This window comes from Camelina sativa, chromosome 9 (genome assembly GCF_030686135.1).
Source record: "Camelina sativa cultivar CO46 ecotype springtype chromosome 9, ASM3068613v1".
NCBI lineage: Eukaryota > Viridiplantae > Streptophyta > Magnoliopsida > Brassicales > Brassicaceae > Camelina > Camelina sativa.
Window position 1 is genome coordinate 23,638,408 of NC_141888.1, and position 22,134 is coordinate 23,660,541.

The 22,134-nt window shown below is 36.2% G+C and overlaps 5 protein-coding genes and 3 long non-coding RNA genes across 9 annotated transcripts; 4 read left to right on the forward strand and 4 right to left on the reverse strand.

Moving 5' to 3' along the window:
* Positions 1 to 346: 346 nt before the first annotated feature.
* On the reverse strand, positions 347 to 2,383 carry LOC104715360 (ribose-phosphate pyrophosphokinase 3, chloroplastic). Its single transcript, XM_010432773.2, has 7 exons — positions 2,248 to 2,383; positions 1,711 to 2,026; positions 1,505 to 1,600; positions 1,335 to 1,403; positions 958 to 1,086; positions 768 to 867; positions 347 to 665 (listed from the first exon to the last, which is right to left on the reverse strand). The coding sequence occupies exons 1-7, from the start codon at positions 2,376 to 2,378 to the stop codon at positions 532 to 534; spliced, it is 975 nt and encodes a 324-aa protein (XP_010431075.1). The 5' UTR covers positions 2,379 to 2,383; the 3' UTR covers positions 347 to 531.
* Positions 2,384 to 5,596: 3,213 nt separating this feature from the next.
* Positions 5,597 to 6,581, forward strand: LOC104711197 (uncharacterized). Its single transcript, XR_755218.2, has 2 exons — positions 5,597 to 5,961; positions 6,295 to 6,581. It is a non-coding gene; the product is annotated as an uncharacterized LOC104711197 (long non-coding RNA).
* On the reverse strand, positions 6,357 to 6,856 carry LOC147938620 (uncharacterized). The gene is made up of 2 exons (XR_015567025.1): positions 6,736 to 6,856; positions 6,357 to 6,534 (listed from the first exon to the last, which is right to left on the reverse strand). It is a non-coding gene; the product is annotated as an uncharacterized LOC147938620 (long non-coding RNA).
* A 668-nt stretch (positions 6,857 to 7,524) lies between these two features.
* LOC104711198 (uncharacterized) lies at positions 7,525 to 8,688 on the forward strand. Its single transcript, XR_755219.3, has 2 exons — positions 7,525 to 7,654; positions 8,354 to 8,688. It is a non-coding gene; the product is annotated as an uncharacterized LOC104711198 (long non-coding RNA).
* Positions 8,689 to 9,035: 347 nt separating this feature from the next.
* On the forward strand, positions 9,036 to 12,397 carry LOC104711199 (riboflavin biosynthesis protein PYRR, chloroplastic). Of its 2 annotated transcripts, none has more exons than XM_087467334.1 (10): positions 9,036 to 9,468; positions 9,685 to 10,060; positions 10,152 to 10,291; positions 10,371 to 10,470; positions 10,555 to 10,680; positions 10,768 to 11,081; positions 11,231 to 11,350; positions 11,435 to 11,686; positions 11,774 to 11,899; positions 11,987 to 12,397. In XM_087467334.1, exons 4-10 carry the CDS (start codon positions 10,458 to 10,460, stop codon positions 12,245 to 12,247), a joined length of 1,212 nt encoding a protein of 403 aa, XP_087323460.1. In that variant the 5' UTR covers positions 9,036 to 9,468; positions 9,685 to 10,060; positions 10,152 to 10,291; positions 10,371 to 10,457; the 3' UTR covers positions 12,248 to 12,397. The 2 variants fall into 2 exon arrangements, with proteins under 2 accessions (XP_087323460.1, XP_010426181.1); XM_010427879.3 differs by having other exon boundaries at positions 9,063 to 9,468; positions 10,157 to 10,291.
* Positions 12,398 to 13,090: 693 nt separating this feature from the next.
* Positions 13,091 to 15,601, forward strand: LOC104711200 (putative pectinesterase/pectinesterase inhibitor 33). Its single transcript, XM_010427880.3, has 3 exons — positions 13,091 to 13,967; positions 14,367 to 14,702; positions 14,788 to 15,601. Exons 1-3 carry the CDS (start codon positions 13,223 to 13,225, stop codon positions 15,483 to 15,485), a joined length of 1,779 nt encoding a protein of 592 aa, XP_010426182.1. The 5' UTR covers positions 13,091 to 13,222; the 3' UTR covers positions 15,486 to 15,601.
* Positions 15,602 to 16,122: 521 nt separating this feature from the next.
* On the reverse strand, positions 16,123 to 16,905 carry LOC104715361 (uncharacterized). The gene has a single exon (XM_010432774.3). It carries the CDS (start codon positions 16,858 to 16,860, stop codon positions 16,201 to 16,203), a length of 660 nt encoding a protein of 219 aa, XP_010431076.1. The 5' UTR covers positions 16,861 to 16,905; the 3' UTR covers positions 16,123 to 16,200.
* A 1,690-nt stretch (positions 16,906 to 18,595) lies between these two features.
* On the reverse strand, positions 18,596 to 21,750 carry LOC104711201 (putative glycerol-3-phosphate transporter 1). The gene is made up of 3 exons (XM_010427881.3): positions 21,273 to 21,750; positions 19,453 to 20,491; positions 18,596 to 19,349 (listed from the first exon to the last, which is right to left on the reverse strand). The coding sequence occupies exons 2-3, from the start codon at positions 20,453 to 20,455 to the stop codon at positions 18,772 to 18,774; spliced, it is 1,581 nt and encodes a 526-aa protein (XP_010426183.2). The 5' UTR covers positions 20,456 to 20,491; positions 21,273 to 21,750; the 3' UTR covers positions 18,596 to 18,771.
* Between the last annotated feature and the right edge of the window lie 384 nt (positions 21,751 to 22,134).

Sequence of the window (22,134 nt, forward strand, 5' to 3'; positions counted from 1 at the left end):
CTGATGACTGAACTGATGTGATTTTAATGAGTTTGGTTAAAAAGAACTGATGACTGAACTGATGAGTTCACAAAAACCAAACCACCACAAATGAATCGATTGTTAAAAGTCACAGACTTTTAACAATCACAGACTAAGCAAATTTGAAGTCACAGACTAAAGATAGAATATATTTCTTCTGTTTCTTTTTTTTTTGTTGGAGAATATAAAAATACATATTATTACAACTTAAATTTAACTAGCTAAAAATAGTAATAAGAAAATCCAAATAATGCAGTGTCATTAGTATACGTTTGTCACTGCATTATTTTCCAAAGGAATTTATATGTCTGTCAAGTATACACAAAAAGAAGTGAAATGAAACATTATTTATTATTACATTATTGGATTTTCCTACATAAAAATTTTAAACAAAACAACCTCTTTCAATGGAAAATGCTTCAATCGAGACTATACACCAAAGTTTATAAATCAGCTTTGTCCAAACCCAAAAATTACTCGCAGTTGGATTCCTACTCGAATATCAGAAGCTTAAACTTGAAGAGCAGAAGCGATGGAGCCAGCCAGGCTAAGAACTTCAAAAGGAGGTTTATTCATCACCTCTTTCACAGTCAACCCACACGAGTCTGTGATCCAGAAATAGCTCAGACCTTCCGCGGGATCACCTGCACCACGGAAAGATGAATACAAGGTTTTAAGTATTGTCGCAAAGAAACAGACATGATTCTGTTTAGACTGAGTTAAAACATTTGTATAATAGTTGTCACCTTTAGTGTCAAGCTTGAAACGATTCCATGAACTCTTTGGGAAGATCCCGTGTGTTACATATGCGCTAATTTTGGCTGCTCCATGTGCAGCTAAGACTTTCTGAAGGGAACAAGAATTACTGGTTAGTTTATGAATAAGTGAAGTGAGAACAGAGTTAAAACTTTTGAGAGTTGAATCTGAGTACAGAACCTGGCATTCAATTAGTGTGCCACCTGATTGAACCAAATCATCGACAATCACAACGTGCCTTCCCTCAGCGTCTCCCTCTTTGATACGCACTATCCGTTTGTCTCCCATTCTTACCTTGTTGCAAACAATCTGAATGACAAAGGGGATACTACTAGGTAAGTCAAGGGATAATAATGTACTAATTTGCTGTTCTAAGATTGGATGATGCAATGCTTGTTTTGGAGTTAGATCTAACGCAATGCTTGTTTTGCGTTAGATCTAACGTGAGCTTGAAGTACAAGCTCATGATGATAATAACCAAGCTTGCTAAGTTCCAAAAATGGTCAACACTGTAAGATGCTAATGAAGGAGCAAAGGCGATACGGTCTGTGTATTACCGTTGGATAATGTTGGAGTTGTTTGTGGAAACGTTTCCATGCTCCATCATCTGGGAATGCAATAGATATCTGAAACATACAGCAACCAAAAATGAATTACATCTTGTTAAATGTCTACTCTACATGATAGAGCTGATAGAAATGTGACAACCAGAGGGAAAGAGACTTACGTTATCGGAATCAGGTAGACTCTGGAGTCTGCTCTTGAGCAATGGTATACCACTTTCAAAACAAGGAAGTATAGTATCACCAAAATAGAATCTTTCCTACAAAAGCCAAACAGAGAACAGGCAAAATCAAGATGAAATCATCGAGACAGAGAACAAAAAAAGAGAGAAGTCATGAGCATTGATTGATCATGGTTGTAAACAAAGACCTGCAAGGCATGTATATCAAAGGTAACTAAGCTAGTTGGTCCTCCTCTCGAAGTCGGTATATTTGAGAGTATCCTAGCGAGAGTGACAGCAGTCGCCACATCTCCTTCATCTTCCATTCTCTCAAAAGTTCCAGTGGGGAAGAAAGGAAGAACAAGTGTAAACGAAGAAACGAAAAGCTTAGGCAGAGCATATATAACCGAGAGCTGCTCGAAGATCACAGCAGGTGAGCTGAATGAAGCCAAGAAGGCAACGTGCTGCCCACGAATGCCTCGAGCATTTGGTATGAACAAATTAGGGAACCCATCATCAAATTTCCTATAAAAAAACAAACAACAATGATTGTGATTACTTTAGTGATCAAGAACCTAAATAACTCATCTCAAGGAATCGAATTTGAACTCGCATGGTCAAAAAAACACAAAGAAACTCACATTCGAAAGTCCAAAAAATAATAATAATAATAATAATCAATTTTTGAAAACCAAACCCACGAATCTGGAATGAATTAGATAGAGAGATGAGAGGGTTTTAATTACTTCCAACTGATGCTTCGTAGCTCGATGCAATCAGATTGCGATACAATTCTCTCGGCGAGATCTCTAGTCTCGTCGCTGTGGAAGAGACAGACGCTCTTGGAACACTTGGCACCTGATTCCGACGTCGCCATGGAATATAGTCAAAATAATTTTATGTGGGAAACTTGTTTATATATCATATGGTAAAATTTACTTCCCCTTTAGAGTAATTTTTTAATTATTGAAAGTAAAGTTAAAGTTATGAATAAGAGATATACAATAAATAAAATATTTTATAAAAGTACAATAAACTGGAATAAGATACAGTATTAAATTCATGGCAAATCAGTTTCTAGTGTTTTACAATAATGGAGAATAAAAATCAAAGGTTTTTAAATACATAATGAGCAAAAAATCTGGATTAGTGTAAAACAATATCCTATTAAATCAGAAATAAATTTGGAATAATAGTTATATAAAAAATCATTTTAAATGGAATTGAATCAATTTTGGTTGAATATGATACAAATATTGAATACATAGTAAAATATTGAATTAAGCCAAATATTGAAGCTTATTACGGGTATTAAGGTTTCTACCGCTAGTCCTGCTATTTCTCATCTTTTATTTGCGGATGACAGTTTGTTCTTTTGTCGAACAACAAAGGAGCAGTGTGAGGTTGTTCTTCAGATTCTTAAGAAGTATGAGCGGGCTTCTGGCCAGCAGATAAATTTTCAGAAATCATCGGTCCAATTTGGGCATACTGTGGACCATGGTCTCCGTGAGGAGTTAAAAGGGATCTTAGGGATTACGAATATAGGTGGTATGGGTACTTATTTGGGAATTCCGGAAAGTCTAGGTGGAGCTAAAACGCAAATCTTTTCTTATGTTCAGGACCGGTTACAATCACGGGCTAGTGGTTGGCCAGTTCGCCTCCTTTCAAAAGGAGGAAAGGAAGTCATGATTAAGTCGGTGGCAACGGCAGTTCCTACCTTTGTGATGTCGTGCTTTCGATTGCCCAAGACGGTTACGCGGAAATTAACTAGTGCTATTTCCAATTATTGGTGGAGTTCTTCTGGTCAATCGCGGGGTTTACATTGGGTGGCTTGGGATAAGCTATGTCTGGATAAAAAGGAAGGAGGTTTGGGTTTCCGCGGTTTGGATGATTTCAATACCGCCCTGCTGGCGAAGCAGCTATGGCGATTAATTTCTGTTCTGGATTCACTTTTTGCACGGGTTTTTAAAGGCCGGTATTATAGGCATTCGGATCCCTTGGATCCGATTAGATCTTACTCACCATCCTATGGATGGAGAAGTATTATCTCAGCTCGCTCTCTGGTTAACAAATGACTTATTAAACGGGTAGGGTCTGGTGCTTCCATTTCTGTGTGGAATGATCCGTGGATCCCTGCTCAATCCCCGAGACCAGCTATCGGCACAGGGTTGTTGTGTGACCCTTTTCTCTCTGTTCAAAATTTTATTGACAGGAACTCAAATTCCTGGGACATGGCTTTACTTTCGACTACTTTTGTACCGGAAGACGTTGCCTTGATTTCTGCTTTACCGTTGCGGTTGCCTGACAAACCAGACTCGCTAGGTTGGCACTTTACTAAGTCAGGAAATTATACGGTAAAGTCAGGGTACCACCTTCTTCGGTCTGGCACCACGGATGCGGCTGCCCCGTCGGTGGTCGGGCCGAACTATGTACCTCTTCAGGCTTTCGTGTGGACGATCTGTTGTCCGCCTAAACTACGTCACTTTATGTGGCAAGTAATTTCGGGTTGTGTGGCGGTTTCAGCTAATCTATGAAAACGTGGAATTAACTGTGATTCAGTATGTGGCCTTTGTGGGTGTGACGAGGAGAGGATAAACCATACACTTTTTGAATGCCCGCCAGCCAGACAAGTCTGGGCACTGTCGCAGTTCCCGACGGTCCAGGGTGTTTTTCCCTCGGCATCAGTGTTCACAAATATGGATTCTCTTTTTTGGCGGTTCAAGGATATTCCCCTTCAGGATAGATTCCCATGGATTTTGTGGTATATTTGGAAAGCCCGTAATGATAAACTTTTCTCTAATTTGGATTCCAACCCAATAGCAATATTGCGATTAGCGGAGGACGAGGCTAAAGATTGGTTCCAAGCTCAGACAGAGGTCGCAGGGCCTCTAGAGGACCAACCTTTTTAGGGTATAGCTCTTGCTGGGGGATTCAGAGTCCCAAGGTTATCTAGGTTTCACTCGAGTTTTCGTTGTTTTGTGGATGGTTCATGGAAGTCGACGGATCAGTATTCTGGCCGAGGATGGTTCTGTCTCTCGCCCACAGGAGATGAAACTACCATGGGAGCTTCAAATACTCGTCGCAGTCTATCCCTGCTCCATGCGGAGGTTGAAGCTCTTCTTTGGGCAATGCGTTGTATGATTGGAGCCGACAACCAATCCGTTGTTTTTCTTACTGATTGCTCTGATCTGGTGAAGATGGTGTCTTCGCCTTCCGAGTGGCCAGCTTTCACACCTTATCTGGAGGACATCCAGGCGGATAGAAAGGAGTTTACTTCGTTTTCTTTAGTCTATGTCCCTCGTACGCAGAATGGTAAAGCGGATAATTTGGCTCGACGTGTTCGAACAGTTCTGTATTTAGTTACCTTTGTAAACAATTTCCCTTCGCATTGGCTCGTTTGAGCTAATCTTGTAACCTGTTGTCAAAAAAAAAAAAAAAAAAAAAAAAAAAAAAAAAAAAAAAAAAAAAATATTGAAGACATACAACTACTAATCTGGATTAGTGTAAAACAATATCCTATTAAATCAGAAATAAATTTGGAATAATAGTTATATAAAATATCATTTTAAATGGAATTGAATCAATTTTGGTTGAATATGATACAAATATTGAATACATACAACTACTAATCTGGATTAGTGTAAAACAATATCCTATTAAATCAGAAATAAATTTGGAATAATAGTTATATAAAAAATCATTTTAAATGGAATTGAATCAATTTTGGTTGAATATGATACAAATATTGAATACATACAACTACTAATCTGGATTAGTGTAAAACAATATCCTATTAAATCAGAAATAAATTTGGAATAATAGTTATATAAAAAATCATTTTAAATGGAATTGAATCAATTTTGGTTGAATATGATACAAATATTGAATACATACAACTACTAATCTGGATTAGTGTAAAACAATATCCTATTAAATCAGAAATAAATTTGGAATAATAGTTATATAAAAAATCATTTTAAATGGAATTAAATCAATTTTGGTTGAATATGATACAAATATTGAATACATACAACTACTAATCTGGATTAGTGTAAAACAATATCCTATCAAATCAGAAATAAATTTGGAATAATAGTTATATAAAAAATCATTTTAAATGGAATTGAATCAATTTTGGTTGAATATGATACAAATATTGAATACATACAACTACTAATCTGGATTACTACTAATCTGGATTAGTGTAAAACAATATCCTATTAAATCAGAAATAAATTTGGAATAATAGTTATATAAAAAATCATTTTAAATGGAATTGAATCAATTTTGGTTGAATATGATACAAATATTGAATACATACAACTACTATATATATTTATATGTATTACATGTTCTTTGCAAAACATCTCATTATCTTTCAAGTCCTGCATTATCACAGATGAAGAAATTCTTTCAAGTCTTGTTTGCCATTCTCACTATTTACATCCTTCTTGTGCAAGGTACATTTGTATAATTATTTAGAATCAATTACATATATTATATTATATCTTTATAGTACGAAACTATCTTATGTAAAATATATTACATGATCTCGCTGGAAACACATGATGGAATATGTCGAGATTTATGGGTAAAAAATATGATGTAATCTCATATCAAAAAAATGCAAAATAACTTATAAAAACATTAGTCAATCCACTTGTTGTTAATCACTTATGAGTTGTAACTGCTTAATCTAACTATACTTTTCATTTAAGAATAGTTAATGAATCAAAATTATATTGTTTTTAAATGTACATAAAGACTAAGATTATGTGCTTTTTATATTATAGGGAAAGGAGTGTCACTGAATGCGATGACACATTGTCATAAGATTTTTTCAAATAAACAAAGGACATGTCCTATTGAAGAATGTAAATCTATATGTACAAGGACGTGGAAAGGAACCGGTATTTGTGAGCAAGTAAATACAAAAGGGGACATGAAATGTTATTGCATATACCTTTGCCCTGAAAAACTAATGCTTTAGCATTGTATAATATTGGCACAGTTATGGTTTGTGGAAGGTAGACCTAAAAGTTGAAAAGTCTTAACAGTTAATAATATTTTAATTTTTCTAGTGTTTAGATGTTATTATATATTAAAATTTTATAATTTAAACATTCATAATATTTTATAAATTTGAAAATATTTTTTATATTCGATAAAATTATTAGTTCAACTAAAGAACTAAAAAAAAATTGAACGCATGATAAGTCAAGCTGTTTGCTCACTTGGATCTAAACTACTTTTAGTCATGTTTTGAGTAGACTCGCAAGCGTTAGCCAAATTTTAAACCAATGTGAAACATTGAAGACACTTTGTTTCGCTCATCTATTTTGTGTAATATAATTTTGTTTACAAAAATTTGAATAACAATATATGCAGAAAATTAAAATTATATGTATATGTATGATAATTCAAAATAATTAAAACATACAATCCAACAAAGATGATATAAAAGTCATAAATTTCAATCTTATCCAAATCTTTCAAATATAATAACTAAAATAATTAATGCATTTGTTTGTTTTGGAAATCACAGTTTCCGCATAAGTAAATTGACTATTTTTCTTTAATTTGATATTTTTTGCTCTTTTTAATACAATAATGTCAATATAGCATCATATGTAATATTTTACATTTTAAAGATTATTTCTTTTTTGTTTATTCAAAAAAAAAAGTTATTTATTTTTTAAAATTTTCCCAATTAATATATATATATATATGTGCAAAAATATGGATTAATTTAAAACAACATAACTATTTTATATCCACATCAGAGGGAAGGGATTAATTGGCTTTGGTCATTGCATACAAAAGAGAAAGGTGGTGGAATACTCGCTGATGACATGGGACTAGGGAAAATCCTTCAGGTAACTAAATCTGCACTTTTTTTTTTTTCTTTTTTTTCTTGTCTGATTAAATCAGAATAAAATCTGGATTATTGGAAACAAGATCTCTTTAAATTAAATTTAATTAAATTTGGTTGAATTAGGTATCCATGATTGTTGAATAGATATAACTATATATATAAGTAACATGTTCTTTGTAAAATTTTAACCAACTCCAATTCATTTATAGTGTCGAAGATGAAGAAACTTTTTCAAGTCTTCTTAACCGTACTAACTATCTACATCCTTCTTGTGCAAGGTTTGTATAAACATTCAAAATAAATTTGTTATACATTATCATTATAAAAGAAATTGATTATGATTACCATATTATTTGTTTAAAATATCAATTAAATTATCTCATATATAATATGTATCAAAATTATCAATTAAATTATCTCATATAAAATATGTATCAAAGTTATTATTTTTAGTATAAAATTCTATGATACTGATTTACTTATTTTCTGTCAAATCGATACCAAAACTAAAGAAATTTCAGTTTTTTTCACTAATAAGCGAGGTGACTAAATACTATTTTATGTGTTAGCTGATTAAAGGGAAACTTGTCTTCGAACTATGATATTATGTTAGGAATATGGATTTTCAACTCAAAATTGTTGACAATAAATAAATTGGCTTATGTCCTTTATAGAATCATAAAATCATGGTATTCGTGTTAAGGGAGAGAGGGTTGACGGGTTTTTTCCATACTAATAGCTAAAAGTGCTATTATCTCGAAAGAGAGTGTATGAAAATCTTACATCAACTATATGCGAAAATATATAACTAGTATAAAAGCATATTGACCACTTGATGCATTGCCTATTAGTATTGAGTTTAAAACTTATAATCTAACTAGCTAGTATACATTTTTTTAAACATAATCACTCAAGCAAAGATAATATATTTGATTTATGAAAAATAATATTGAGATTTTATGTTGTATATGTTACAGTAATAGGAGCGTCACCAAATGACACAACATATTCAAATAAAATATTGACATGCTCTCTCGAAAAATGTAATGCTATGTGTATCAAAACGTGGAAAGGATCAGTCGGTCTTTGCGAGAAAGTAAGCGCAAAAGGAGACATGAAGTGCTACTGCATATATAAGACCAATGCCTGAGAAATATGTTATATAGGAATAACTGTGGTCTCATGGACTTAATGAGTACACCTACCTTTATCATTGTCGTTAAATTTATTATTATTCAAAATAAAACTCAAAATAGTAATGCATTATAATAAAAAGATCCATGCTGATGCTAGTGTGAGTGTCGTTAACAAATTATAAGTGTAACGTCTCCACCATTTTCAAAGCCGAAATCGGACTTCATATGTTGCTTATGGTTTTATGATATTCTTAGAGTCTTCGAAGGGTTTGTTTACAACTCTTGCCTTAATACATTCCAATGTCTAGAGTAGAGATGTCAAAATAGTTCCACATTTGTGAGTCAACTCAACCAAACCTAAACCATGAACGTATTGAGTTAGTCAATTTGGGTTTTAATGAGTTTGGTTAAAAAGAAGTGATGACCGATGAGTTCACAAAAACCAAAGCAGCAGAAAATCAATCAATTGTTAAAAGTTAAAACTTAAAACCATATGAAACCGAAAATAATCTCAACTGAATGTATGTAAACCGAAATTAACAAATCCAAACTCTCTCTCTCACGCATCTTATCCCTAACCCTCGATCCAACGTAGTAATTGATTCGCATCTCTCGTCGTCGATCTCTCCTCTTAGATCACACTCACGGAGATAGTGTAATGAACAGAATTCTGGCTATTGGGCCTAAGTGGGCTTCTTCCTTATGTGTCGTGAGCCCAAGTGACTGACTACACCTCTGCTTTCATCTCTCTGCTTCAGCTTTTCTTCTCTCTCTCGCAACCCACTCTTCGTCCCCTTCTCACTTGTTTTAAATTTTCTTAGTTATGGAGATGAGGAAATGGATGTTCTAAAGTGATTTCGCATTTGGATTGATGTCACTTTAATGCTTTGAGGATCTCGCTCTCTCTCTCTTCGCCGACTTCGATCTCTTCAGTTTCTTATACCCTTTTTTCTCAGGTCAGCGACATTGATAGATTTTGAGAATAGGGTTTATACGGGTTTCTGTTTTGATTCAGGGAACACGAGTAAAGTTTTGATCTTTTGTTTCTGGGTTTTACTTACGGTTTAGGGAACAAGACGAAAGATTTGATTTTGTTTAGAGCTCTGAGTGAGTTACACGATTTTGACATTTAGGACATTGCATATCTTTAAACCCTTCTCTTCTTTTCACAGATTAGGCCAATTGATTCCAATTATGGCTCTTTCATTACGAATTAGTTCGTCTCCCTTAATCTGCAGAGCCACTCTAGCTAACGGCGACAATGGTCGTAACCACCACGCGAAAGACGCCGCCTTTATCCGACGCACTGTTGATTTGGCTGAAATGTCAGCCGGACTTACTTCACCTCACCCTAATTTCGGATGTGTAATCGCTACTTCCTCTGGTAAAGTCGCTGGAGAAGGATATCTCTACGCTCAAGGCACTAAACCGGCAGAAGCGTTGGCTGTTGAAGCTGCTGGAGAGTTCTGTAGAGGCTCCACGGCTTATTTAAACATGGAGCCTGGTGATTGTCACGGCGACCATGCTGCTGTATCTGCTCTTGTTCAGGTTTTGCTTCTGAGTATAAATCCAATGATATGTGATAAATGATGAACAATGTGATAATATTGTGTTTGAGTCGAAGAAATGCATTGTGTAGATTAGGCAGGAATTGAAAGAGTTGTTGTTGGAATAAGGCATCCTTTACAACATCTAAGAGGATCTGCAATTCGTGAATTAAGAAGTCAAGGGATTGAAGTGAATGTTCTTGGAGAAGACTTTGAGAGTAAAGTTCTTGAGGTAATAATCTATGTCTGTTATTCTTCAATTTGAAGTGAATTATGTATTTTTTGGTAACTAAATGTGCAAGTTCTTACAGGATGCTCGGAAATCGTGTCTTCTTGTGAATGCTCCTTTGATTCATAGAGCTTGTTCTCGCGTTCCGTTCTCTGTTCTTAAGTATGCCATGACTCTTGATGGTAATTATATCAACCTGCTTTTTATATGTTAGTCCTAGAGTAGATGGAAGTTGGGGCTAAAGGTTTTTTTTGGTTTATTGATAGGTAAGATTGCAGCAAGTAGTGGACATGCAGCATGGATAAGTAGTAAACTCTCTAGAACCCGAGTGTTTGAGTTGCGAGGAGGAAGTGATGCTGTGATAGTTGGAGGCAACACTGTACGCCAAGATGGTAAATATTTTACCTCAAATCTTGAATCTTTATGGGTACCTAAAACTGAAATATAACAACAGAGTTGTACAATTTTTTTAACTGCAGATCCTCGATTGACTGCAAGACATGGACAAGGTCACACCCCTACACGAATTGTGATGACTCAGAGTCTTGATCTTCCTGAGAAAGCCCATCTCTGGGATGTCTCGGAAGTGCCTACCATAATTGTTACACAAAGAGGTGCGAGAAAGAGTTTCCAGAAATTTCTTGCGTCCAAAGGTGTTGAAGTTGTGGAGTTTGACATGTTGAATCCAAGAGAAGTTATGGAATATTTCCATCTTCGTGGGTATCTCTCCATTCTATGGGAGTGTGGGGGGACATTAGCTGCATCTGCTATATCATCCAGCGTCATCCACAAGGTACCCATTTTACTATTTCCATACTTCATCTTATGCTTTTGTCTGGCTTAATCTCATTTTTTACCTGTGAGATTTGTATTTATAGCTTGCTACTTATGAAGGTGTAACTGTGTAAGACTGTATTTCTTTCAATGTAATTCGTTTTTCAGGTTGTTGCTTTCGTTGCCCCAAAAATAATCGGTGGGAGGAATGCGCCTTCTCCTGTTGGTGAACTTGGGATGGTAGAGATGACACAAGCATTGAATCTAATGGATGTTTGCTATGAGCAGGTAATATTTACGCTTCTTGACTTAAACATTAACTAACCTTGCCTCTTAGTACCATGGGTTAATCTAAATCCTTGAAAACTACAGGTTGGCCCCGACATGCTTGTCACCGGGTTTCTTCAACCCATACCAGACCTTATACCTGTTATCCCATCAGAGGACGCAACTGTCGAGATTGATCCTAGTGTTAACCCCTTTGAATCTAGTATCATATTCTTCTACAAAACATGGGACCTTTATGGAAGTTTCTCGAATTTTTCTCCGCATCCAATACGAATGCCCTGTGGAGAGGAGAATGATGATTACATGACCTGGCCCAGTGTTGAGCATTACTATCAGGTACCACTCAATGGTCCATGTAAAATGATATCTTGCTCTCTTTCATTAAATAACATAATCTCTGAATCCTTTTCCAAAATCCTGAAGGCAAACAAGTTTGTTGGGGTCGAAAATCCGATGGCACATGACTGCGTTGAGAAAATTAGAACAGCTAGAAGTCCAGAGGAGGCAGCTCTGATAGGCAGATCAACGCTGAGACAGAAACCTGAACTGGTATGTAGAAAAGTTCAGTTGTCCAGTTTCGAGCATCAAAGCAGTTTTCGTTGATCTTGTTAATGATTGTTTTAATGATTGTTTTAGGTTCGGAGTGACTGGGAAGATGTGAAGATAGAAGTAATGTACATGGCTCTAAAATGCAAGTTCTCGACTTATCCTCACTTGAAATCAATGTTGCTCTCAACTGCTGGATCGGTTCTTGTGGAGTCTTCACCGCACGATCTATTCTGGGGAGGTGGCCGAGAAGGAGAAGGGCTCAACTATCTTGGTCGACTACTTATGCAACTTCGGTCTGAGTATTTGGAAGATTCCTCTGTTTCAGCTGAAAACACTTCTTCGACCTGATGGATGATGAGAGTTCTTTCATATATATTCCAAAATGTTATCAAGAAAAGTTTCAGTTTTGGCATTTACATTGTTGTAATTCTGTAACGTATACAAACATCATTGTAAGTTTGTAACATTATGATAGTTTGCCTAGGTGATTCACCTCAACCCATATCGAGTATTTTAAATGGTAACGGTAGAATTATATATTCAAGAAAACTTTTTGTTTTCAACAATGCCATTCAAACATTAGTATTTGGTTCGTTCGGTCCGGATCAGTGAATATACCAAGGTTTTATATGAACACCTTCCCTAAGGAAGAGACACTAGGTGGTCATAACTCACAACGCTTTGAGAAAAACCAGACACTAGGTGGTCAATAAAGACACTAGCTGGTGACAACGTCAGAACATAAAAGTAAACTCTAAAAGTTACATACTCATCGGAGATATTTAATACAAATATAAAATTATGTAGAATAAATAATCAATTTAGTAACATAAACAAAGATTATTGTAAGAGTTTGCGTATGCTTGAAACTACAGGAGTAGAAACTGAGCTAAAAGCACATGGAAAGGTTACTTTAACATTGGAAAAACACTTCTTCTTCTTATTCCTTTTAAGTCACCTTACCTCCTCTTTTTCATTTTGACATTTTTTTCTAACTATTTTTTATAATTGTAATGGAATCAATTATGGACATCTACATAGGTGTTTCATATTTTACGATTTTATAATTATATGTTGCTAAAAATAAGAATATGAGTCATGATATCATATGAATACAATCCCAAGCAAAGACAACACACATCATCATGTTCTCCCCTCAATAACAATCACTTGCAAAGTACATACACACAAACTCAATAATAAGAATAATTTCTCATTAAAATAATTTAATATACGAAACTAAAATCCCTTTAATTAGTTAAGACATCACACCATGACATTTCCCAATTCCCCATACAAACTGATAGCCAAGAACTTCAAAAAATGCTTAGAGGCATCTTTCACATTTGCCTCTTGGCCTCATTTCTTCTTCTACCGTTCTCCTCCGCCGTACACCACAGTAGCTTCACCGGTGGAACCGATGCTCCTCCTCCGTGGGATCATAATGTTACCCCACCACCGGAAACCGCACCATCCCCAACCCCATCCTCGAGTTCCCCTACTGCCTCACCGCCATCTCCCGGACCAGTGGCTCCACCGTCTCCAACCAACAACGGCTCTGTCTCCGGTGACATGACATGGTGGTGCGACAAGACTCCACACGCCGAGACATGCAATTACTACTTCAAGAAGAGCTCACACAACAACATTAACCGACCACCAAGGTTCCGGTCCGAGTTCTTACGAATGCTTGTCAAGATAGCACTTGACCAAGCCGTGATTACACACAGTCAAACCGTTAAGTTCGGACCGAGCTGCACCAACAACCAAAGGAAGGCCGCTTGGTCAGACTGCGTAAACCTGTTCCAAAATACGGTGGCTCAGCTGAACCGAACGCTCAAGGGACTTAACCCGGCGGCTACAAATGATGTCAAGTGTACGGACTTCGACGCACAGACGTGGCTAAGCACGGCTCAGACCAACATCGAGACGTGCCGTTCCGGATCCGAGGATCTTAACGTCTCAGATTTCGTCATGCCGGCGATCTCCAACAAGAACTTGTCAGATTTGATTGGAAACTGCTTGGCCGTCAATGGAGTTCTCATGAAGCAACATAATCAGACGACTGGTATGTTCTATTATACTGTATTAGTATTATAATTACTTTAGTGAAAGAAAAAAATATTATAGTTACTTCAACTGGTTAATCAGATTTTCCTCATTTAATTACGAATACACCAATCTGTTCCACAAATCAATCTTTGTTGCTTATAATAAGTGTTCTCGGCAAAAAGTATAAAAAGTGTTACGTTCATCGTAATCTTTGTTCACACGTGATCAGATTAATCATGAATACTGATTAACATCTTAGGTTATGTACCATTATTATTTTTTTCTCCAAAAGACACCTTTAGCTTTTTCCATCTTAGACGGTAATTTTTTTTTTTTTTTTTTTTTTAAAGGTTATTTTGTAACATGAATTTTTCTAACACAGTCAAATTAATTCCAATCTGTTTGGTTTGTGAAGCAAACCACAAAGAATTCTTCCCAAGCTGGGTCTCAAGACACGAGAGACGTTTGATCGTATCAGCCTCTTTAGCCAAAAGGAGGCCACACCTAGTGGTTTCACTAGACAGGTCTGGCCATTTCCGGTCAATACAAGCTGCCATAAACTTCGCAGCAAGAAGGAGATACAAGTCAAGATTTGTCATATATGTGAAGAAAGGTGTTTACAGAGAGAACATCGATGTTGGCAACGATAACCACAACATCATGCTCGTCGGCGACGGTGAGAGAAAAACAGTCATCACCAGTGGTCGAAGCGTCCAGCACGGATACACCACCTATAACTCTGCAACCGCCGGTTCAAACTCTTATCTTAAAATCTAAATCCGACTTAAGACTTCTAATATGGTACTAATATGTTTTTTTCTAACTTCTTTTTGAAGGCTTTGGAGGCCAAAGGTTTGTAGCAAAGGACATGACATTCATCAACACGGCAGGACCATTACGCGGCCAAGCTGTGGCGGTTCGATCGTCCTCTGACCTCTCTGTTTTCTACCGAGTTGGTATCCATGGATTCCAAGACACTCTCTACATTCACTCACAACGTCAGTTCTTTAGGGAGTGTTACATCTCAGGCACCATCGACTTCATCTTTGGAAACGCAGCTGTTGTGTTTCAAAACTGCATGATTCTCGTACGCCGACCCCTCCATGGCCAAGCCAACATTATAACCGCCCAAGGCCGGGGTGACCCTTTCCAGAACACAGGAATAACCATCCATAGCTCAAGGATAATCGCGGCTTCTGATTTGAAGCCTGTGATTCGATCTTACAAGACTTATTTAGGCCGACCGTGGCAAGCTTATTCTCGTGTCACAATCATGAAGACCTACATCGACAACTCGATCAGCCCCTTGGGATGGTCTCCTTGGTTAAGAGGATCCAATTTTGCTCTCAATACTGTTTTCTATGGAGAGTACAAAAATTTTGGGCCGGGGTCTTCCACGAGATGGCGGGTCCGGTGGAAAGGATTCCACGCTATAACGAGCACTCAAGTTGCTTCTCGGTTTACCGTGGGAAGCCTTATCGCCGGCGGTTCATGGTTGCCAGCCACTGGCGTGCCTTTCAAGTCAGGGTTGTGAGGAGAATTGACATGTTCTACACCTAAGACTATACAATTAATGTTGTGTGTATGTGATCTTGTTTATTTATTACTGATTTATTTATCACTTTTTTTTACATTATTTTCAACCAAAAACATTCTAATTATAGAGACAACGGTCTAAAATGCATCTGATGTACGCTACATTTGGAACTTCTTGAAAACTGAAACACAAGCTTTAATCAATCATAAAATGTACCGCTTGCATCATCATATGCGTTGTGAAACCAAATACGTTTTTTTTTTGGAATTTGCTTAGGGCCTTGGATGATTAATGATTTAATATATGAATTTGTCAAAGGGTGCGCGTGCCACTTTCTTCATGGCATTTACTTATTCGGCAATGATCGGTAGCAATGGATATTTCTATAGTATACGCTAAATTTAATACATCTATGTCTAGGTCTATTATTGTGGTGTGAGAAGAACTTACAAGTATCATACCTACGTTTCTTTTCTACCATTTCTCTCTTTGCCTAGTTATTACTGGTTGTTTTTGATCTTTTGAAACAAGGAACCGTTTTGTATGACTTCAACACCAAAATATCTTACATCTGTATTTCTAATGAAGCCAAATTGTAATATGTATTATATATATTTTTGTGTGACTATAAAAGTGAGAAGAATGCTAATTTGGTTGACAAATATGTAAAACAAAGCAAACATAAGTAGAGTAAGACGATACAAAAAGTCATCTAAGTAGGGGTAAGAAAAAATGTGTCATTACTTTTACCAATATAACCAACTAGACTAATCGTACAACCAACCAAACCAATAAAACCGAAACAAACCAAAGCCCTAAAACACACCCGCCCATTCCCATTAACTTTTCTATCCATCACCTCTTCCTTAACCGTGCCCACCACCGGAAATTTAATCTCTCTCATCTCCTCCGATAACGCATCTTGAAACATAAGCCACTGCTCATCAGCCTCTACTACATCATCCTTCTTCTCTTCTTCTGCTTTACAAGACTCGTTAAGACAGGATCCGACCGACGAGTAATCCGCACCGGTATCATCGTTGACAATACCAGCGTTAGTTTCCAAACTTTCCATTTCCGGTTCGATCGATGAACCATTATCATGGTGACCGGGCCATTGATTGATGATAGAAGCCTCTATTTCGGTTAACCTCTTTGCTATGCACTGAAACCTTTCTTCAACGTCTTCTTCTCCTTCTACATGCATCCGTCGGGACGAAATCTCAGCCGTTAAAAGGGTCCTCACAAATAAAATTCCAAGTTGTATCTTCCGAAGATTGGGATCATCCTCGTTGGTAAAAGTGACTACTTCAAGTAGAGACTCGAGTTCTTCAAGTTTCTTCTCCAAGACTGAGTTTATATTTGCCTTCATTCTCTCGATCTCCTTAATCCCAATCAACGGTTTTTTCCCCTCTCGGATGTTAAAATGTTGAAATAGTAGAAACTTACTAATGTAGTAGCCTAGTAAGTTGCGACGGTTACCATGAGATTTTACGTAGGTGCCTTTTCGTGCCCACATAATATGTGCCGTAGTGAATGTTCTGTCCAATGTTATCATATTATGCGTTAGTTGAGGCCCAAGTATGTGGGTTTGAAGTAAGGTCCATTAGCTATTATGTAATTACTCTTCACCAAATAATTATAGTCTCTACGGTGATCTCGTGATAATTATGATTTACGTATACATGAAAACTTTTTGTTCAAAAAAAAAAAAAAAAAAAAAAACGTATATATGAAAACTGATGCCATGTCATGTTCAATGAAGTGGTTCTCCTATATTTTCATTGGACTTGGAGCAAATAATATATTCAGTCGTACTCGTTCGGACGTGTAAATTAGTATTATTTTAACAAGTTAATTTTAGTTTTATGATTCAAGTTTTCGTAAGAATTTAACATGTAGCCTCAAATGAGTAAATGATATTGAAAATTTGTTATTAGTACACCACAACACAAACCAAGTAGTTGAAAATTAGAATGATTGTATCTACATAAAATAACATAAAACCACTAGAGTTTGCGGTTTAATTGGCTTTAAAGAATCAATTTTAACTCTTCGTATAAACAGTACATCGAAGTGATTGTTTAAATAAAATATTAAGCTTTCTCAATCGAGAAATTTCGTACGTCATGTGTATAATTACGCAGCTTCTAGTGGGATCCGATTACTTAATTTGATTATAATGTACCTAACCTATCATTATCAATTACACGGTTGTGTGTGTGTGCATTTAATTATTTTTGAATTGTCAAGAATGTGGTCCATGCATATTTAGAAGACACACTAGTTAGTCTTATACATTTTATGCTATTATTAAACAAATCACTAATCAAATGTAGTGGTCTAAAACCACGATATCAAATACTGAATATCAGAAGCTGTGGTCCTTAGTGGTACGTAGATTTCCACCTTAGTTAATGTCCTTAATTTATGTTTATTTATTTATATTATAATCAGAGTGCTTACAGTCGTTATGATATAAAAATGACTATAATTATAGTACTGAAGGTAAATTTAATACAAATGACATGATGGATTGATGGTATATATTAATGTTTTGGTTCGTATCGATTATATGTGTTCCACTTGGTTGTTCTGACGTCCACGCATATTTGATGAGAATCCTTTGCCGAGTGGCGTACCAATTTATTTTGAACTAAGAAAACATATGAAAAACATGGTCGCATGGTATCCTCTATATATTTTTGTTATACGGCCATAAAAGATCTCCCCATTTGATTCTGAACTGCTAACAAAAAGTGGACCAAATAATCAATAGACTAGACCATTTGATTTATAGATTTGACAATAATTGGTAGCGGATCAATTTATTGTTGGTCCATGGCAGTTTCTTTTCTCTCTTTTTTGGTTGGTCCATACTACTTTACGAACAAATTTATGAATGGTAAATAAAAAACAGTTCCATTCCACAAATGATTTTGTTCACCTCATCGGCTGCAAACATAAATGAATTTGTTAGTATTAACAAATTGTTAACCGTTGAACTACTATCACTTACATATCGTTAATAAATTTTGGCATAATTTTATGTGTCATTTTGCAGAACCAAGTTAATCTTCTCGAAGCCACGGCAATTTGGAGATTCATTTCTTGAGAAATTGATCAAATCAAGATCGGTAATATATATTAAATTATTTACATCACAATACAGATTACATGTTTACAAATTCCCACAGACCTGAACTCCGGTCCGAGATCTCCCCTAAGAAAATTACACACAACTTAAAACGCAACCAAAAAAATGGCGATCATAAGTTGATGATCATACTTCCATCACGTGACCCTGTTCGTGGTCCACGGGAGTTCTACATTCCTCCGATGGCCTAGACTCGGCTATCTTCTCGGCTACTTCGGCCATAACCAGCCTAGTCAACAACAGTCCAGCCACAAACGCAGCTCCCATCAACATTGTGAAAACCGCGGTCCAGCTACTCCTAGACGATATGTAACCCGTTAGCAACGGTCCAACCGCCGCGCCTACGGATCCCGTTCCATCGATTATAGCCGTTACCGTAGCCAAAGCTCTCGAGTTTCCTTTCAACGAGCTATGTGTTCCAAGATCAGCTGAAACGGCCGTTGTAATCAAAGCGTAAGGTCCGTTTACCAACATCCCGGTTAGGAACATGAGTGAGGCGTTGGCTAATAACGATACATGTCCGTAGCTACGGTAGAAGAACAAAGCTGGGATTGAGCAGTACATGAAACTAGCAGCTGTAATCGCTCTTGCTCCAATTCTGTCTGAAATGTAACCAGCCATGATTCCTCCAACCACACCTCCTACATCGAACATTGTCGAAAGATTCCCCGCTGTTTCGTCTGATAAATACTCACCTTCAATAGCTGCAAATTTTCACATACAAAAAAAATCTAATCAGTTACATAAACAGAACAACTAGTCTAGCTAGTGGTTTTGTACTAACTCAGTAATGTGCACAAAAATCACCTGTATGGCTAACGTAGAAAGGGAGCCAGTAGAGGAAAGTGTAAGCAACCAACTTAGCAAAGAATAAACAGAGCGCGAAAGGCGCAACTCCTGGAATCTTCCAGGCTTCAATGAATCCAACAGCTCGTTTCTTGTCATCGGTTTCCGAATCCGACGAGCTCAATAGTAACGGCTCGTTAACCGAGTTTCCGATCTTCTCAGACGAGGAAACAACATCCTCATCTCGCTCTGCTCCAACAAGCTCTGGACTAACAGGCAAGAAAGCGAAGTTCACCAAACCAATCAACACGATGACAACACCAGGAACAACAAAAGACCATCCCCAACCATATCTCAACATAGCAGCAGCGATCAAGGAGCCAGTAATGTTACCAACAGAAGTATGAGCATTCCATATTCCCATGATCAAACCTCTCTTTTTCTTGTTAAACCAGTTTCCAACCACAGCAACAACAGATGGCCAACCCGAAGATTGAAACAATCCAGCTAACATTTGCATAATCAAGAAATAGTAAAAGCTATGAATGTTCGCCCAGTAACCAACTCCAAACAGAGAAGTAAACAATCCTGTACCAACCATTCCAACCGTCAAAAAGATCCTTAGATTCATCCTGTCTCCTAAATGACCAGCGAAATACATCCCGAAAGCGTAAACCGCAAGAAACGCGACATCGATCTCACCGAGCAATACCGTACCATTTGGTCCATTAAACGGAGCCCAACCACCACCTTCTAATTTACCAGAGGAGGAGGATCCAAAAGAAGTGAATCTCAAAAGAAGTGAGTTAAGACCTGTATCTGGAGACTGAGGATCAAGAGCACTCTTCACAATGCTTGTTGTTTTTCTCGCAGCGTGGTAGCTAGCGTAAGCGAGAAACGTCACGATTAACACTACGGCTTGGTAAGCATTGTAAGAAAGCTTTGAGCCTTTGATACGTTCCAAGAATCGAATCCCTACTGGTTTCTTCTCCATCTCTGGCTCAGATTGCATCAACGAACCCATGAATACTCTGTTCTTCAATTCTCAAATCTCAAATCTCTGAAAGGTTAGATAAATAAATATTAGTATTAGATGAAAAATCTCAAAAAGAGAGTATATTCCATAATTTTCATAGAGAATTATACTTTTACAACTCTTGGCGTTACGCAAAGGTTACATCTAGCGAGGAATCTCTTGAAACGTGTCGAAACTAGTGACAGATCATTGATTGTACTTGTACTGTCTCTATAAATCTCTCAAGAGGAAACTATTATTGAAGTGTTTTGGATTTACTTTAATAATTAATCAGATTTGTTACCTTCATTATTTAAATTTTTACCCTAAATTTTCTTTACCTTTAATAATGAGTTATGACTACCTCTAAATTGGTATATTTTAAGGAATATTCCTTAGAGTGCAAATTGCATAGCTTGGAAAATTCATCAAAAGTATATCGTGATATTTAGAAGTTTATCTATGTGGATAATTATTATTTTTTATTGATGCAACAAAAACAAAAATATCCTTGAAATATTCAAATTAAGTTTTATTAGTACAGATTATAAAAATAAAAATAGAACAGAATCAATTGAGATTCGAATCTAGAAAAAAAAATGCTAAAAACATAGAAAAGAACCCTCGAGGACGATGAAGAAAGAGATCTAAACGACGAAGACGCACGTATATTACGATTTGAAGAATTCTTCATAATCTGTAACAATCTTTAGAATATACCATATTGACCATCGGACGAGAAAATATAAGAAAACTTAAAAACTCTGTTTTATAATTACCCAAAAAAAACACTTTGTATAACAAAACAAAAAAAAATATGAATTACCTTAATATGTTCGTCAAGCTCAGAAGCAAAAAAGTAACGTCCGATGAGCTTTGTGTACGGATCTCTCAAGACTTCTTCACACGAGCTTTATCTATGTAACCAAATATGTTGAGTAGTGTGACTATAGAGAAGATAATGAAAAATATGGAAACTGAGGATTTGGTATTGAAGAAGATGCAAAGAAAGACTTGAGAGACTTGGACACGCCTTGGAGCTTGAAGCAACGGCGACGAGTTTATAGCATTTTGAGTTCAATAGTCGATCCGATTAAACAATTGTTTTTTTTGTTGTTTCTTGAAATTACAATCTCATCCTTTTTGTCAACAAATCATATGACTCGAAGCTGGAATGACGAGTCTAACCTTGCTAGTTGCGTCTCTACTTGTCAAACCACGCCAATGAACGATGGTTATTTCCTACGTAATATACCTACAGCCTCCCTAGTCCCTACATTATTATTATATAGATATATTTTGGTAGATTTTATTATCATTTTAATTTAATAAATACGTTTACATTTAGTTCTAGATTTACATATATGATCATAACATTTAAAGGGATTATACATACTAAATCCTTCTTAAGCTCATTGAATACTAAATTTTTTATATTTTGTAAGAGTATAACTAAAATTGATTTTTTCTTTTATACTTTATAAAATTTGAAGCTGAAAATAAATATGACATTATACAATATTTGTCAAATTTAATTCTTCTATATTTTGTAACCAAAACTTTAGTTTCATTCCTACTTGTGTTTTGTCGTCATCTTACTTTTGGTTCAGAAGTTAGAACTGTACTTTAAAATTGTTGAGAATTAGTTTAGTGATCCAAAAAATTCGATTGGTGTACTAATATTTCTA

Coding starts and splice junctions, on each gene's coding strand:
- LOC104715360 (XM_010432773.2), bottom strand. CDS start 2,378: ATGGCGACGTCGGAATCAGGTGCCAAGTGTTCCAAGAGCGTCTGTCTC. Junction 2,027..2,247: donor CTACGAAGCATCAGTTGGAA/GTAATTAAAACC, acceptor GTTTTTTTATAG/GAAATTTGATGATGGGTTCC. Junction 666..767: donor TTTCAAGCTTGACACTAAAG/GTGACAACTATT, acceptor TCCGTGGTGCAG/GTGATCCCGCGGAAGGTCTG.
- LOC104711199 (XM_010427879.3), top strand. CDS start 9,707: ATGGCTCTTTCATTACGAATTAGTTCGTCTCCCTTAATCTGCAGAGCC. Junction 11,082..11,230: donor CATCCAGCGTCATCCACAAG/GTACCCATTTTA, acceptor TTCGTTTTTCAG/GTTGTTGCTTTCGTTGCCCC. Junction 11,900..11,986: donor TGAGACAGAAACCTGAACTG/GTATGTAGAAAA, acceptor TGATTGTTTTAG/GTTCGGAGTGACTGGGAAGA.
- LOC104711200 (XM_010427880.3), top strand. CDS start 13,223: ATGCTTAGAGGCATCTTTCACATTTGCCTCTTGGCCTCATTTCTTCTT. Junction 13,968..14,366: donor GCAACATAATCAGACGACTG/GTATGTTCTATT, acceptor TGGTTTGTGAAG/CAAACCACAAAGAATTCTTC. Junction 14,703..14,787: donor CTATAACTCTGCAACCGCCG/GTTCAAACTCTT, acceptor TTCTTTTTGAAG/GCTTTGGAGGCCAAAGGTTT.
- LOC104715361 (XM_010432774.3), bottom strand. CDS start 16,860: ATGAAGGCAAATATAAACTCAGTCTTGGAGAAGAAACTTGAAGAACTC.
- LOC104711201 (XM_010427881.3), bottom strand. CDS start 20,455: ATGGGTTCGTTGATGCAATCTGAGCCAGAGATGGAGAAGAAACCAGTA. Junction 19,350..19,452: donor TTTCTACGTTAGCCATACAG/GTGATTTTTGTG, acceptor GAAAATTTGCAG/CTATTGAAGGTGAGTATTTA.